This window comes from Triticum aestivum, chromosome 3D, assembly GCF_018294505.1.
Source record: "Triticum aestivum cultivar Chinese Spring chromosome 3D, IWGSC CS RefSeq v2.1, whole genome shotgun sequence".
Lineage (NCBI taxonomy): Eukaryota > Viridiplantae > Streptophyta > Magnoliopsida > Poales > Poaceae > Triticum > Triticum aestivum.
The window spans coordinates 580442244-580458647 of record NC_057802.1 but is presented as its reverse complement, the minus strand read 5'-3'; the positions used below and the strand labels follow the sequence as shown (position 1 = coordinate 580458647).

General features: G+C 43.4%; 1 protein-coding gene across 2 annotated transcripts; it reads left to right on the top strand.

Annotated features, from left to right (window-relative positions):
- Nucleotides 1-5665: 5665 nt before the first annotated feature.
- Nucleotides 5666-13471, top strand: LOC123080655 (B3 domain-containing protein LOC_Os12g40080). Of its 2 annotated transcripts, none has more exons than XM_044503585.1 (12): nucleotides 5666-5849; nucleotides 8896-9028; nucleotides 9145-9424; nucleotides 9518-9552; nucleotides 9881-9943; nucleotides 10560-10632; nucleotides 10709-10890; nucleotides 11161-11557; nucleotides 11633-11829; nucleotides 12158-12521; nucleotides 12629-12819; nucleotides 12968-13471. In XM_044503585.1, exons 2-12 carry the CDS (start codon nucleotides 8975-8977, stop codon nucleotides 13262-13264), a joined length of 2133 nt encoding a protein of 710 aa, XP_044359520.1. In that variant the 5' UTR covers nucleotides 5666-5849; nucleotides 8896-8974; the 3' UTR covers nucleotides 13265-13471. The 2 variants fall into 2 exon arrangements, with proteins under 2 accessions (XP_044359520.1, XP_044359519.1); XM_044503584.1 differs by having other exon boundaries at nucleotides 9878-9943.
- The last annotated feature ends 2933 nt before the right edge of the window (nucleotides 13472-16404 follow it).

Here is a 16404-nt window from a genome sequence, read left to right as displayed (position 1 = left end):
ACATATCTAGCAAATACTTCACCATTCTGATTTTTAAATAGTTTATAGTTGGAGTCAAATGACTCATCAGAAGAATGAGAATATTCGCATGTAAAGCCAGATAAATTAGATGGATCAACTGGAGGTCCCTTTGCAGCAACCCATGAGGTTTTGGGGTACTGCTCAGGCTTCCAATATATACCATCAGCATTGAGTTTCCTCTCAAAGGCAATAACCTCTTTCCTAGGGTTCCTGTTGAGGATCTGCTTTTTAAGCACATCACAAAGAGTCTAATGCCCTTTGAGGCTTTTGTACATGCCTGTCATGTACAATTCCTTCAGCCCTGCATCATCAGTGATACTAGCAGTGTCATCAGATGAGGAATTAGTGATAGCAGAGATAGTTGAAGAATTTGTAGCATTTGAACATTCAGGTGAAGAATTAGCAGATTCACGTTCAATGCATTTCAAACATGGAGGAACAAATTCTTCTTGAGCAGCGCTGATTTGTTGAGCAAGTAATGAATCGCGCTCCTTCTGAAGATCTTCATAACTCACTCTTAGCTTCTCAAGATCTTGCTTTCTCTGAAGAAATTCATAAGAAAGCTTCTCATGATCAGATAAGAGAGTGTTATGTTGATCTCGAAGGGTGTCATACTTAGTATGAAGTCTCTGAAGACTTTCAGCCAAAGCTTTTGACTGATCCATTTCTTCACCCAACATATCATCGCTCTTATTTAGCATGTATCGAACTTTTTCCAAAGTTCTTTGTTGTTTAGTGGGAAGGGAAGCAAGTTTGACATAGCTGGGTCCAAATTCATCACCAGATTCATCATCACTTGACTCGGATAGGTAGCATTCAGTTACCTCAGCACTTTTTGCTATAAGGCATGATGAAGAGGATGATGATTCTGGTTCGAATGTCATCGCTTTGAGAGATTCCTTGAAGTCCTCAAACCAAGGATCATGACGGGTTCGATGACCTTCATAGACCTCAGAGAGACGGTCCCAGATGAGCTTCGCATGATTGAGATGCATGTTATTCCTGAACTGATTTTGAGACAGACAGGAGCAGATGACGTTCGTCGCCGTGAGGTTGAGAAGAGTGTACTTGCGAATGTCATCAGCTTCTATCGTCTTGCACAGATCAGTAAGACCAATCTCAGTGACGGTCCACAGTTCGATGTTCATCACCATGAGGCGCTTCTCATCATGGCCTTCCACTTGGAATACTCGTGACCATCAAAGATGGGGCATGTCACTTTCTTCATACCTGCGGTCGACATAACTAAAAATCCGGGCGGTTAAACCAAAATCACACAGAACAAGGGAGTACCTTGCTTTGATACCAATTGAAAGTGCGTTATATCGACTAGAAGGGGGTGAATAGGCGATTTTTATGAATTCTTCACTGAGGAATTTGCCAGTGAGGAAATTCCTTAGCGAAGAACTACTTGCAGCGGAATAAGTACTCAAAAGTATGCATAGCAGAACACAAGCATGGTCATCATGATGAAATGAAGACAAGTACAGAGTACAGAAAGCGTAAACACAGGATAACACAGGATGAAGACAAACAGACTGAAGAAATTGAACTGAGCAAATTGAGAAAGTCTTCAGTCAAAGTCTTCAAACACAGATATGAACAAGTGCACAACACAGTTATGAGGAAATGAAAGAGTTGAGGAAATAGAACCAGTTGGCTTGGTGAAGACAATGATTTGGTAGACCAGTTCCAACTGCTGTCTTAGTTGTACGTCTGGTTAGGGCGGCTAGGTATTTAAACCTGAGGACACACACTCCCGGACACCCAGTCCTGAACACGCAGTCTAGGACACTTAGTCCTCACCGTATTCCCCTTGAGCTAAGGTCACACAGACCTCGCCCAATCACTCGTGGTAAGTCTTCAGGTGACTTCCGAACCTTCACAAACTCGGTCACTCGGCGATCCAAAATTTCCTTTTAGATGCTCTAGACCATGACGCCTAACCGTCTTGAAGAAGCACAGTCTTCAAAGGTAACAAGCGTCGGATCCACGCAGGATCAATCTCTTCAGTGATGCTCAATCACTTTGGGTTTGTAGGTGTTTGGGTTTGGGTTTCCTCACTTGATGATTTTCGCTCAAAGTCCTCGGAGGATGGGATGCTCTCAAATGACAAGTGTCAGTTTCTCTCGAAGCAGCCAACCAGCTAGTGGTTGTAGCGGCGGCTATTTATAGCCTAGGGAGCAGCCCGTCATGATAAGACATAAATGTCCTTCAATGATATGACCGTTAGGTGGGTAGATATTTTGGGACAGCTGGCGCGTAGCACAGCAACAGTCGGAAATTTGAGTATCAAATTCCTCAGGGCTATCATGTTCCTCACTGTGTAGGCAATCCGCACTGGCGAATTCCTAACTCCTCAGTCAGAACAAATTCCTCAGAGACCAGAAGAACTTCGTCTCTGTCACTGAAGAATATGACTGAACTGTATGAGATTTCCAATGGCTTCACTCGAAGGGATTGGTAGGTGTAGGATTTTGAGTTGAGCATCACATGGAAATTTTTCCTTAGTATTTTCTCGACCCCCTTTAACAGTACGGTGTTTCCTATGACTCAAGAAAGAGAAAATAAAACTACGAAAACAAAAGTCTTCACGCTTCATGTTCCTCAAATGAATACCAAGTCTTCAAGGTCACACCAATTTCTTCACTTTCAAAGTCTTCAGAAAGTCTTCAGAAATCCAAAGTCTTCAGTCGAAGAACTTCATTTTTAGGGGTCGACTTTCTCTGTAAATATCAAACTCCTCATAGACTTATAGACCTGTGTACACTCATAAACACATTATTCCCTTAACCTATAAGTCTTCAATACACCAAAATCACTAAGGGGCACTAGATGCACTTACATAGCACTAGCAGAACCCAATCATTGCTGCGCAAAACATAATAAACATACCGCGCGATCGTGATAAAGTTACAAATTTTGAGACGTGACAACATATATATGAAGGAAAGGTACAAAAGCGAAAGCGTGAAGCCAAAGAACAACGTACATGGGTCGGTACGGTACGAGGAGGAAGTTTTTAAGCTTGTTCTGTTGCATGCAATCCAGAAGGTAACTCTTCATGCACTGCCTCCCTTCCTCATTTTTTAGGTTTTCCTCATTCATGAGATAAGGGTGGGCTATGGCGACATCAGAAATTTTCTTGCTTCTCACCTCAGTGGCTTGAAAAAGCGCCCATAGCCTCATTAGACAAGTTTCAATACTATAGAATCTGAACATATAGAAGATCTCTTTGAAATCTACATATATATTGTCCCCGCTGAATTTTTCAAAGAAAGTATATCCCTTTGGCACCTTCGCAATGTAATGTGTTGGGTTAACGATGAATCCTTGCTTATTATTGGCTAGCTCTGATTCCCGTCATGTAGAATCTTCATCTCAAGCCTCAGGTGCATGTACGCTTTGTCTGGTAGCATTCTCTGACCCGGGATATAGACATGTGCATTTGGGTTATCATCACATTGTTCATATGCCAAGGAGTTCTTCGGTGCCTTCCTTACCGGTGCACGTGTGGTGGCAGAAGTTTTTCCCTTAGTATTCATTTTCACAGCCTTTAGATGTGTGTTTCTTTTTCTCACTGGTTGGACGGAAACGGGCGGACAGGACATCGCTTCTTGGGCCACCACATTCTTTAGTGTTGTTGGAGTAAACTTTGGTTGTTTGCAAGTTTGCGTTTCGGGAAGGGCTGGGGGCGTCTCCTCATCTGCAGCTTAATTAGGATTTTATGATTCTTCAAGCATGTGCTCTTCCTGCACGTCCTTAGCCGATACGGGGTTGCAAAGACCTAGAGGAGATCGTCTAGGTGACGGTCCAACGCCGTGAATGTTGGGAGATGGTGATGGTGCTGCAATGTCGGTGATGGTGGGAGACGATGTTTTGTTTGGGGATGGCTTTTCCATTATGATATGCATTGCAGGCTACTTGAGGTAACCAGCAAAGCATTCCGAAAGGGTCTGCAGCTCATCACCCTATTCTATAATGTTTTGTGGCATCATCAAATTGTGATATTCCGGGAACACCCTAAGCAAAAAAAAAAATCCGCACATTCTCATTTAATTTGCTGCTGTGCATGACATTTCCTATAAAGACTCTAGCTTTTGCAACCTCCAACAAGTCGCCATTAGTACTCACTTTAGCTAGGAGAGTGCAAGGAATTTCTTCCTCCAACGATTGTGGTGACCCACCATGATCGACCATGCATGACATTAATGACCGAGGGGTTTATGATCTTTGTGGAAGCAAGGGCCGGCGGTGTATCCACCATTTCTGGCATATTTATCGACCTTTTTGACTGAATATGCTTCTGAACCTCTGCCGGAAAATCTGGTAAGACTTCTTTTAACTTTTCATTGACTAACTGATCTATTTTGTCTCTGTCCGTTCTTTCTTTTTCCGACATAGTCATCCTTTTCTTGCGGGGATAGTAGGCATCCCAGAAAGTACTGCCGGCGCCGAGCTTATGGCCTCGTGTGGACTCTCTCTTCCTATCGAGGGCATACAGAATTGGGTCAGATGACCACCTTGGGGCATCCGGCGACTCTTCAGAGCTTGGTGTGTTTTGGGTAAAATTTGCCTGCATGAACAAACTAATAGCGTTTAGAAACTGCTTGAACTCGGTAATGGCGGAAGAGCAGTCAACACCGTCGGTGTCGGTGTTCCAACATGTGCAAGTGGACCAACGCCATAATTTTCGAATCCTCGATGAGCACCGGCTCACGGAGGAACTAATCGCCGCCAAGTAGGCGAACGACAATGGTATCATAGCCATGGTGTCGAAGGATTCATGCTTCCTGGATGAGTAGCGGGCGTTGTACAAATCCATTAGCAGCCCCTGCGAGCGATGGCAGCTACACGTCATGGTGGATGAGCACGATGCATTGTTCACGCATATTGTTGTGGAGGCGGACGAAAAGGCGGCGCAGGTGAACTCATCCGTGTGTTTCACGCTCGACCGCAACGACAACGAGGCCGGCCCGTCCACGAACGGTGATTTCTACATGACGGACTCCGAAAATGAAGAGTAGGAGGTGGGGCACAAACGCGGTGCCGTCTTGTGTCCCACGTCATATTCTTCTCTTCCCGGAGCTTCACTTTCCGGGGCTCATGGCCAGTAAGCTTGCCGGATATGGGGAATACATGACGTGGAACACAGACGCTTCCATGGTTGACGAATATTTTAGACTAGGTTAAAAAAGTGTTCAGACGTTGGTCTTTGGGGCACGTGCACGGATACTTTCCGACTGTTATCGACAAGGTCAAGCCGGCTCTAGTAGGGGAATGGCTACAGCGGCGCATCGATGGCTCGTTCGGCAGCAGCCGTGGCCATTCAGTGGTCTCGGAATCCCGGGTGTATATTATATTTGAGATGCTTTGTACTTCCATTAAACTTTTAAAACAAATCTGATCCTTTTCTTAAAAAAAGTGTCGTTCACTTTTGTTTAGTTGAATATGTTAAAATAAAATGAATTTGATTTGGTTTAAATGAAAATCATTTGGTTTATACAAATTTCCTTCAAAATGTATGCGGACACGTGTCCGAACACCAAAGTCATAGTGTCCAATCTAGTTTGCCTTTTTCTAGTGAGTCAACACTTTTGCCTTATCTAGTGAGTCACCGCAGGCTTAGATATTTTTGGGCGTACATCGGTATGCACGACCAGAGATTTGGGATTTTCTCCGCCAGGTCGTCCCTGAGTCGGAGCTCCAGTTCGAGGACACCGCCCACTCCCAGTCGCCCACTAGGTCTCTGCCTCGACTCCGTCAGCGGACACCGCTCACTAGGTCTCTACCACGACGGCGTCGGCCGCCGGGACTCCGCTTGAGAGGCAAGTCTTTTTTTTTTTTGTGTCCAGCCGACGGTGGGATTAGGTTTGTCCTGTGCTATTTTTCTCCAGTGCGAGCAAGATTTCTCATACATGTTCAGATGTTCTACTCATATTCTCGAATCTGGATCTCATGCTCAAGTAATCAGTCGGAAGTTTAGACAATGATTTCTTTTCTAGATGTGGATTATGGCTGTCGATTTTTCCGTATTCATCAGAATCACAAGAACAGAGTGACCTGTTCATTTTTCGATACTCGATGGTTTCTTTAATCCACGTGGTTCTTTATTTAAGCGTTCTTGTTTTTAATCTGTCTATGAAGAAGATACCAGATGGACATTATGTGCTTCTCTGTTTAGCTAAAGCAGTAGATCTTGGATTACTGTTCACATCAAATCCATTGTTTTCAAGCTTACTGTGCACATGGAAAGGCAAATATGGAAGGGTTCTCTGAAGAAACAATGAAAAGCTAAGGAAAGGGTGTATAAAAGGTGTTAAACTGCGAACATATTAGGCCAATCCAGCATATGTTCCTTTCCGAACCACAAATTTGGTCACGAATTCACGATTCATTACACAGAAATTCTCTACTTCAACAGCAACTTCACTTCTATTTTCTTATCACTTCATCAGAGCATTCTGTCCAAGTACAAAACATTCAGTCCTAGCACCCATGGCCCATGGCCCATGGTCACACTTGAAATTCAGTTCCAGCACGGAGCACGCAACACAAGCGCAGCACGAACCAAAATATTCTTCACTGCCACATGCTGCACGCTTCCCCTACACAGGAAGAGAAGGGGGAAGCTAGCTAGGGATCCAAATTGAGAATGAAATGGATATTGGGAGGAAACTGGGTCACCTATGTCTGTGCTCACCAATGGAGCTCTCTGCTGTAAGAGAGGAACTGAGACGAACAGTCTGATTGACCAGAGCTGGATGAACTATGTACACGACTGCAAATGTTTCCGGTTGAGGCAATACAATCTTTTCATATGGGAAAATTAGGCACAAACATTCGATAATGATTGAAGTAACTGAAAATGGAATTTAATCAAACTGATGCAAAAACGTAGGGCTTCTTTTGTCTTCTGATGGATATGTAGATGGGAAAGCTGATGCTCTATTTTGGTGTCCAGTTCTAGCACCTGGGTACTATATTTGGTAACTAGCTTTTGCTGGTCTGTCGCTTTGAGAACCTCTCGCTTGCATTAGATGTGCTAGCATTAGGCGGCACTTAGTCTTTTCTTATGCTTGTAAGACCTATTGTACTGCTTTTGCACTGGATGATTTATACTCCCTCCATTCCAAAATAGTGTTGTTATTTATTTTGAAACGGAGCGAGTATGTTTGTTTGTTCCATTATCTGATGATAGTTGAACCGGCAAAAGGTTGGTCGTATGGGGGAAAAAATCAAGAAGGCAAACAAAAGGGGGGCACAAGGTCAATGTCAAACTAAAGTCAGTTGTACAATCATATGGGGCATATGACCAAATCCACCAAAAAGATTTAGGACATCATAGCCATATTGACTTATTGAGTAATTTTAGGGTGTCTTTAGTTACGCAAAGTCGCAAACAACTTTGAATAATGCTAGCTGACTTTTCTTTTTCTTTTTTCAAAAGGTGAAGACCCCAGCATCTGCATCAAGCAATGCACACTGCCAATTTATTAAACATGAAACAAGTCCAAGTCACCGAGTACAAAAAGAAGTAAAATAAAACAAGACCACATCCGGTCTATAACGGATTACATAGCTCATCCACGTAATCTATTATTGGCTTGCTTGCCAAACTGGTTGAACAGACCCTGTGGACCCGACTTTCGACGGTTGACCCAAAGGTCGTACACGGCCGCGTGTCCACACGTTGCAGTGATGACCACGTATGGATAGACAACGTAGGAAAATTTGGAATAGATGATCTTTTAGAAACACACTCATTCCGGCAATTCCAAATTGCCCAAAGAATGGCACAAACCCCCACACGAATCTGGCCCTTTAGTTTTCGATGAGTACTACCCAACCAGTTCCCAAAGAAATTTGGTATACTTATTGGTGGGGATAAATTGGAAGTAACGTGACTCGTGCGCCAAATTATGGATAGTTAACGGGCACGATGGGCATAAATGATGACTGGTTCCTCTTGATCACAGAATCAACAATTTTTGCTACCCTGTCAATTAAGTTTTGCAAGATTATCTTTGGTAAGAACCATGTCAAAACTTTAATTTTGGAAGGGATTTTTGTTTTTAGATATGCTTCCTATGAAAAATAAGCCTAGAATTCATGAGATCCACAAACATAGACTTCACACTGAAGACACCATTGATATTCAACCTTCATTTGAATGAATGTGGCATCTGAGTTAGATTGATCGGCATCAACCTACTAATCAAATGGATCCACTTAGTCCATTTAACACCATGGAAAGCCCAACAGATTTGAATATTCAATGAGCTAGCCCCAAGAATCGAGGTCATCGATGCCTCCTTTTTGATGCAATATAATAAAGGTTCGGGTATTATAGAGCTAATGGAGTGTCACCCAAACAGGTATCTTCTCAAAACCTCATCGATTGGTACCATTACCAACGATAAAGCAACCTCTGTTAAAAAAGGAAGACATGACCTTCATCAAGCACTTCCAAAACGGCGAATCAGTAGGCTTTGCATCTACTTGGGATATCCTTTTAGAATATAGGTATGTGTTATGCAACAACTCTTTGCCAAACAACTTTCTCAATAAGCAATTTATAAGCTCATTTGCTGAGCCAGCACTTAGTTTCTGATTTCGAGGTTTTCAATGCTCAACCCACCTTCAAAATGGTAGTTTAAAGGACTGTGTGCTTTTAGGGAACCTTCTAGAGTTATCTCAACACTATGTAAATCCCTGCTGTATTCCGTCATTAGGAAAACAAAAGGGATCCATGTGTGCTCTATGGAGAAAAAAAATTATATTGGAATTTGGAAAACACCAACACACAGGTAAGAGCGTAAGAGTTACTCCGTTCACAAATGACTAGCCTCGGCCTGTCTCTTTGCCTTTCAGTTCGAAGCTCCCTTCGTAAGAGAAACTTTGGAAGGACATTCTGTGTTCCTGCTACATTTGATCCTACTCCCACCGTGCGATGGAAGAACTCGAGTTCTTCATGATCCTACTCCCAAATTTCTTGAAGAAACTGGTATGGCAGCCAGTTTCTTTTTCATTTACATTCTATTTCTACGCTTAAGCTTTTGTCACTGGTCATTTTGGTTGGTTCAACAATGCTTTTCAACCGCTGCTTAATCCTCATCCCAGAGGCTTCCAGGCAAGTTCACCAAGGTACTCGCCGGCCGTGAGCGTCGGGAAGTGAAGCTGCGGGAGGACGGGCGCCGACGTCGCTTGTGGGACGTGGAAGTAGTTACCGACACCGATGGCCACATGTACCTGGGGCACGGATGGGAGCACTTCGCCCACGCTCATGACATGCGGCTCGGTCACTTCCTCGTCTTAAGCTACGATGGCCACGCTGTGCTCACCGTGAAGGTGTTCGACGGGAGCATGTGCCGCAGGCACTACCAGCACGACAACGATGCCAGTATGTGGCTCTGCTTGCTCTTCTTTGCCTTCCTCTCAGTACGGTAGCTGTAGCTTCTAAGAATAAGTTAAAGAAATTTTTGCATTTCACCAGGCAGTGGGAGCAGCAGCGACCGTGGCAACACCTTGGTAAGCTTCTTCTGCCATGTTCCACTCTTTGCTTGAAATTTAGTCATGCGTCTTCTCTTCTTCAATCTGTAGTGTTGATTTTAGCCATATTCATGAATGCTCTTTTTCCGCTATGGACAGAGTTTTCCCCCTTGGACCATGTACTCCACTTCAGTTTGACATGGATCTTCTTGCCTCATTTTCTTTGCATTCATGATTATATGCCATTTTCAGTTACTTAAATGACTTTCGAATCCTTTGCCTAGTTTCCCACAAGAAAAAACTGTATTACTATTGCAAATTCGCATGTTTTCTCATCATGTACATGTTTCGACCTCTGGCATAGCAGGGAGCAGAGGGGGAAGGGGAAGCGCCACCGCACACAGGGGCAAAGGAAGACGACGGGGCGCAGGTAACCCAGTTCTGTATAGTATTCACCTCTTGCTAGTTGTGCACTGTTCAATTCATGCTTCTGCCCAGATCAAGGATGAAGTGTTTAAGTGTATATATGCTGTCAAATCAAGGTCTGATGCACAGTTTAGATATTAGATGCCTGAATTATATAGTTTTTCTTTACAAACACCTAATAAATGTAAGAATCATATAGCAGTGCATATGTAGATGCCTGAAGCATCAACTTTGCGTATATCCAGGGGGCACATAATTGCGAGTTGCTTAACTGTCACATGCAGACATCCGACATACATGCTTTGAGTACATTGCATAATTTTCAATTACTCTCAGTTCCAAATTAATTGAAGTTCTATGTTTGTTGTACGTCAAAGTTTCTTAAGATTTACCAAGTCTATTGGAGAATGGGTTAAGATCGACTTACAAACTAAAGTGGGCATACGATCAAATCCCACCAAAAGGTCTTAGGGCATCATTTTGACCGGAAACGGCATGAGCTTTGCTTCTGCATTTGGAAGAGGGCATCATACTGATCTTGAATAATTTCAGGGTATCAAATTAGTTATGCAAACACCTTTGAATATGCCACCTGATATAATATATGATTGGTTTTACAGAGCATATCCCAGATGAGTAATCCATGCGATTCAGATGGAAGCCAGAAGGAAAGATCTTTTTCTTCCGATCCAGGTTAAGTTGTGTACTCTGATTATTAAGTTACCCTCCAGCACATGTTTTTCTCACTGTATAAACATTTGTACAACAGAAGATCCTGTGGACTCAGCTAATCTACAGATGCTTTCAAATAACTATGTCTTATCAGTGCAATGCTATCTTACAAAAGAACAGAAGATGAAAATAGATGCGCTCATAGAGAAAACTCAACCTAAATTCACAGTGCTAGTTGTACAGATGAAGAAGTCAAACGTAAAACGGCATGCTAATCTGGTATGTAAATTTTACCATCTGCATTTTGTATGAAAATTGCTCACTGTCTTTATCTACACACATTATCTTGTTATTTAAGTCGGTCAGCGTTTTGGCTCTAACTCTAAACTCTGAAGGATATGTTTGCAACGAAATGCATATCAGATATAACAAGCAGAGAAGAGTCATAGTGACAGTCTTAATTAGCTTCTTAACTCTTTACTACTTAAGCTATCACATATAACATGCTTAACAGTATCACAATCACATTCTGTTCCTTTTTTCAATTAGGTAATACAGAAGGATTATGCACTCAAGCACTTTCCATGTGAAGATATAATTGTCATACTCCAGCTGCCTGGGAAGAACAAGGATTGGAAAAGCACATTCCGCATCAGGCCATCCGGCGTGCCTGATGCAGGTCGGTGCAACCTCTATTTGGGGAACTTTGCCTGTGACAATCATGTTAGAGAGGGTGATATCTGCCTCTTCCAACCAATGACAAATGTTAAGGAGAGAAGATTCATAGTGAAAGTGCATATTCTTCACAAAGCGAGCGTTGATGGCACTACTCAGTCGCCAGCAGGCGAAGGACCAGATTCAGATGGATGCCTGAAGGAAGGCTCATCCCATAATTATAAATCAGCAAGTACTCCTGCAGTGTCTTATACTTCTAAAGAATTTTCAGGTTAAGTTTCTTCTTAAGTTAAATCAGTTACCCACTTACCCTTTGCTCTCTTACTCTTGATTTTCTTTACTGCAGAAGAAAATCCACCTGCAGATGAGGCTATGGAGTTGGATGATCTTCAGACCCTCTCGAAGGATTATGTCTTGTCAGGGAAATGTGATCTTACAGTAGCACAGGGGGCAAAAATAAATGCACTTATAGATAAAATTCGGCCTGAAATCCCCGTTCTTGTTGTACAGATGAAGAAAAGCAGCGCAAACCGGGCTACTCTGGTATGTTAGTTGTACATTCTGTGTTCTGTTTCTCCCACATTGTCATTTTTCTCCTTTGCCTCTATTTTGCTAATATTCTGTAGCTACGTACATTTTCTTGTTATCATACTGTTTAGGGAAGTCAGTATTTTGGTTTTAACTCAAAACGTCTGAAGGATATGTTTGCAACGACATGCATGTGCATTGCTAAATCAACATTATATGTGTATTGGATTGGAACAATTTAGGGCAATGTTAACATCTTAACTCCTTAGTGCTTCAGCTATCAGGTATAAGTATAACCAACTTAACAGTATCGTAATCACATTTTGTTCCTTTTTTTTATTAGATCATACAGAAGGATTATGCACTCAAATACTTTCCATGTGAAGATACAACTATCATACTCCAGCTGCCGAGGAAGAACAAGAATTGGAAGTGCAAATTTCATATCAGGGCATCCAGCATGTGTAATGCAGGCCGGCGCACCCTTTATTTAGGAAAATTTGTGCATGACACTCATGTTAGGGAGGGTGATATCTGTCTTTTTCAACCAATGACAAATGTCATGCACAGAAGATTCATAGTGACAGTCCATCTACTTCAAAAAGAGAGCATTGCTCATTCCCCTGGTGGAAGAACTGACATTGGGTCAAATCACGGAAGTACAAGTGCCAAGATGGGCGGCGTTAAGGAGGAACCACCTGCCGATGGTACTAAAATGTTACCACTGCTCGGATGCATGTGCACTTGAGTTCCCATTATATGAAAACTATCCCATGAAAAGTACTGTGCGTAATCTATGTGAAATCTTGTCCAGGTGAAGAATATGAAGTCTCTGAGGATTCCGAGGAAGCTTCCGAGAATCTCTTCATGTTCGCTGACAGAGTTTGTATAACACCAGCACAAGAGCTGAAATTGTTGGAGAAAGTTGAGGAGATTAAGTTCAAACCGCCCTTTTATGTTGCTCTCATGAGCAGGAGCACTGTCTGTCAGCATGGTCCCATGCTGGTAAGTTCAAGGAAAACATTTTCTTTTGCTTTCTATCAGTTCCTGGATTGCATCAGTGTCCTTTGATAAGATAAATAGGAACAAACTTCCGAAGTATCTTTGCATCTGTGTTATTCTAACATTTTCCCTGCGTTATGTGTATAAACAGCGTTTTGGCTGGCAGTACGCAGCCAGATATCTTGTTCCGAAGTTCGCTGCTGCCTCTCATCGTGGAGAGAATGGTCCAATCAGTTTGGTGCTTCAGCGGGAGGGGAAGAGCAGATCATGGCCTACCAAGCTGCAATATAGGCGTCGCACGCTAGACACGACCAATCAGATGACCGTTCTCAAAGGATGGCCGTCTTTTGCGCGCGACAACCACCTGCGGGAGAGGGACCTCTGCCTCTTCAAGCTGATGGATAACGAGGAGCAGCTGACGATGATGGTCTACATCGTCCGCCGCTAGAGTGAAGCATGTCTTGCATGCTGCTGCTACGATGATCTTGAACTATGGGAGTGGAAAACTTGTGGCTTATATCCAAACGAGGGGCTCGTACGTACAGTAAGAAACTCATCTGCTTATCTATATCATTAGACGTTATCTTAATGTTTTCTTCTGCCAGAACTTTTTGTTAATCAGGGAGTAATTTTGATTGTACAAGTTTGAACAACTTATTATGTGTTGCTTAGGTTGCTTTGACTGAACTTTTTTTATGCGATTTGCTGTGAGAAATGGTAGCCTTGCATGCTGCTACTATGCTATACGGTGATCTTCGACTCTCGGAATGAAAGATACTCCCTCTGTAAAGAAATATAAGAGCTTATAGATCACTAAAGTAGTGATCTTAACGCTCTTATATTTCATTGAGCAAGAATCTTGCTGGTTTCTTAGTTCTGTGAGAACTATGTTATTGAGAGTGATTCGGATGTATCAGTTTGAACAACCTATGATGTTGCTGACTGCTGATGTTTGAAGGCACTGCTTTTGCAAGTGGATTCCCTCCAGCATCGAGAGGATTTGTTTTGAGAATATGAGATACTGCTGCTGTGTGTGTATAGGAGTGCACCGAAAGAATTTGAGGCATACTAGATTAGAGTACATGTACGGTTCAGACAGAAAAAAAAGGTACTCTCGTATGAACTGTATTTGTTCTCAACTCTCGACCAATTGAGCTATATGATGATGCAGGCAGAAAATGTTTTTAGGTTTTTTTTAGGGCAAAAAGGTTTTTAGCTATGATGCAGGTAATCCACTGTTCCCTCAATCAGGGCATATCCAGCAGGGCCCTGTTTAGAGCTTCTCTAGTACCTCCCTTATTTCAAAGTTGGCGCAAAAAGAAAAACCCGCTCCGGCAGCTTCCTTATTTTCATTTTTTTTTTCATGGCCCCTTCAACTCCATGCCGTAAAACAAAAAAACCGTCACTTCACCTCATTGCCGTCGCCCCTTGAACACCATGCCGTCGTCATCAGAGCGCCACCCGCCGCCACCGATGCCGATCGCCGCATCATGGGCCCACGATCAGCAGCTGCCACCACTACCATCCGCCACATCATGCATCCCCGCTATTGCTCCATCTGCCACCACGGTCGCACACCGATGCGTGGGACTCATGTCGCCGTCGCACCAGGCTCCCACCGCCGCAGAGGGAGAAGGTGTCGTGCAGCCACGGTCTGCTCCACCGGCAAGAGAAGTTGGGGGTGAAGAAGCTGAAGAAGACTGTCGTCGCCCCACCTCCGGCCATGGGCACCATAGCCTCTTCACTGACCATGACCGGCATGATCTTTGAGGTTGGAAAGTATGACGATGGTGATGATTTCAATCCTACGCTAGAAAGGTTTAATTTTTTTATCACACTTCGATCGTATACAATGTTTAGAATTATGAAGGATGATGCAACGTTTCACTAATGGAAAAGGGCTTATAGGTGAAACCAAATGTGTGGCGGGTGTGACCTGGCACCCGCCACTGCTACCTTGTAGAAACATCACTGGCAAGTAACTAAACGGGCCCACCACTGCTGAAGTGACAGCAGTGACGGGCATTTCCCTGTACCCGCCATAGATGAATTCCCTTCAAGTTCCGCGCTTGGTGGAAACGCTTGTGGCGGGCGGCACAACGTGCCCGCCATTGTTCTGGCAGATAGTTGTGACGAGCATATCGTGTTGCCCGCCACACGTATCTTTCGGCAACTCACGCCAGAGTAGTTCAGAAATTCTAAATATTTTCTATGGCGGGCGATATTTGCCGCCCTCCACATGTATCACCCCCACACAAAATCCTCTGCTACGGCTACACTAAGTCAAATCGTCTTCTATTCTATCCCCCTATCCAGTGTTCACCCCCTTTGTCCCGAGCTGTGCGTCTTCTCCCACCATCGCCTCTTCCCGTCGTCGAGCCTGTCCGCGCCTCTCCCGCTGGTATGTCCCAATCTCCCTCACTCTCCTTCTTCTTTTGCCACTAGGGCCAGGGTCAGGGCGCCGCCGCCGCTACGGCTACGGGTAGGGAGCTGCCATCGCCACCGCCGCTAGGGCTACGGTTGTATAGTGTATCATATGATTATTAGGGATCATGTGCTTCCAACGTGCCAAATCTGCAAAAGTAGTTCTGCAGACACCTTGGAAACTGCAAAGGAATTCGGGGTCTTTTTGAACGAGGGGTTCAAAAAAACGGTGCTAACGGTCTTTAACTTCTGCATAGAATTATAACCAATTTGAAGTCATTTAATGTCATTACCACTAATTTGGTTCGCATTTTACTTTACTGTTGCATAGTATATCCCATGCAAATTACGGGTGAAATTTAACAATGCAATATGTGATACTTTGCTCTTCAAGGATGATAAGGAGCGGTCATTTCAATCTGAAGTGAAGAAAGGACAGCATAAAACCATCAGCTGTGGCGATGGATGGATGAAATCCATTTCGAAAAATAAGCTGAACGGGGGAGAGTTCATAGCATTTTACCCAGAAGGGTTGGTCAACAGGTTAATGATTATCTATTTATGCAGCCAAGATGATGAGGATGGTCAAGATGATGAGGATGATGAGGATGGTGACGATGATGAGGATAGTCATGATGATGAGGATAGTCATGATGATAAGGATATCCGTGACGACGAGAATGACATCCAAGAAGATGAAGATAGTCATGATGATGAGGTTATCCATGATGATGATGACCAAGAAGACGAGGATAGTCAGGATGATTATGAAGATGTTTCATTCAATTCTCCATTTTTTGTCAAAGAATGAAGAAGCTTACGCACAATGAGAGAAACAATCTCTTGACGATCCTACCACCAACTAAGAACTACATGGGGGTGCCCCTTGTGCACCGTTTAACCAAGAAAACATCATCAAACATGCCATGGTATATTCTGCATTATTTCCTCTCATTTTTGTTCATGTAACACTAACATTGTGAGATGTCTAACATTTCGTGATGTTTGTGCTTCTAATCATGGTGATCATAGAAATTACCCGCGAAGATGGTTTCTGGCCTGGACATCCCCGTGGTCGGTTCTGCTGGAGTACGTCTTGGAGTGGGGGCTGTCACCACCGTCCAGCACAAGACCGAAAGAGAAGGGCACATATCCTTCCATGAG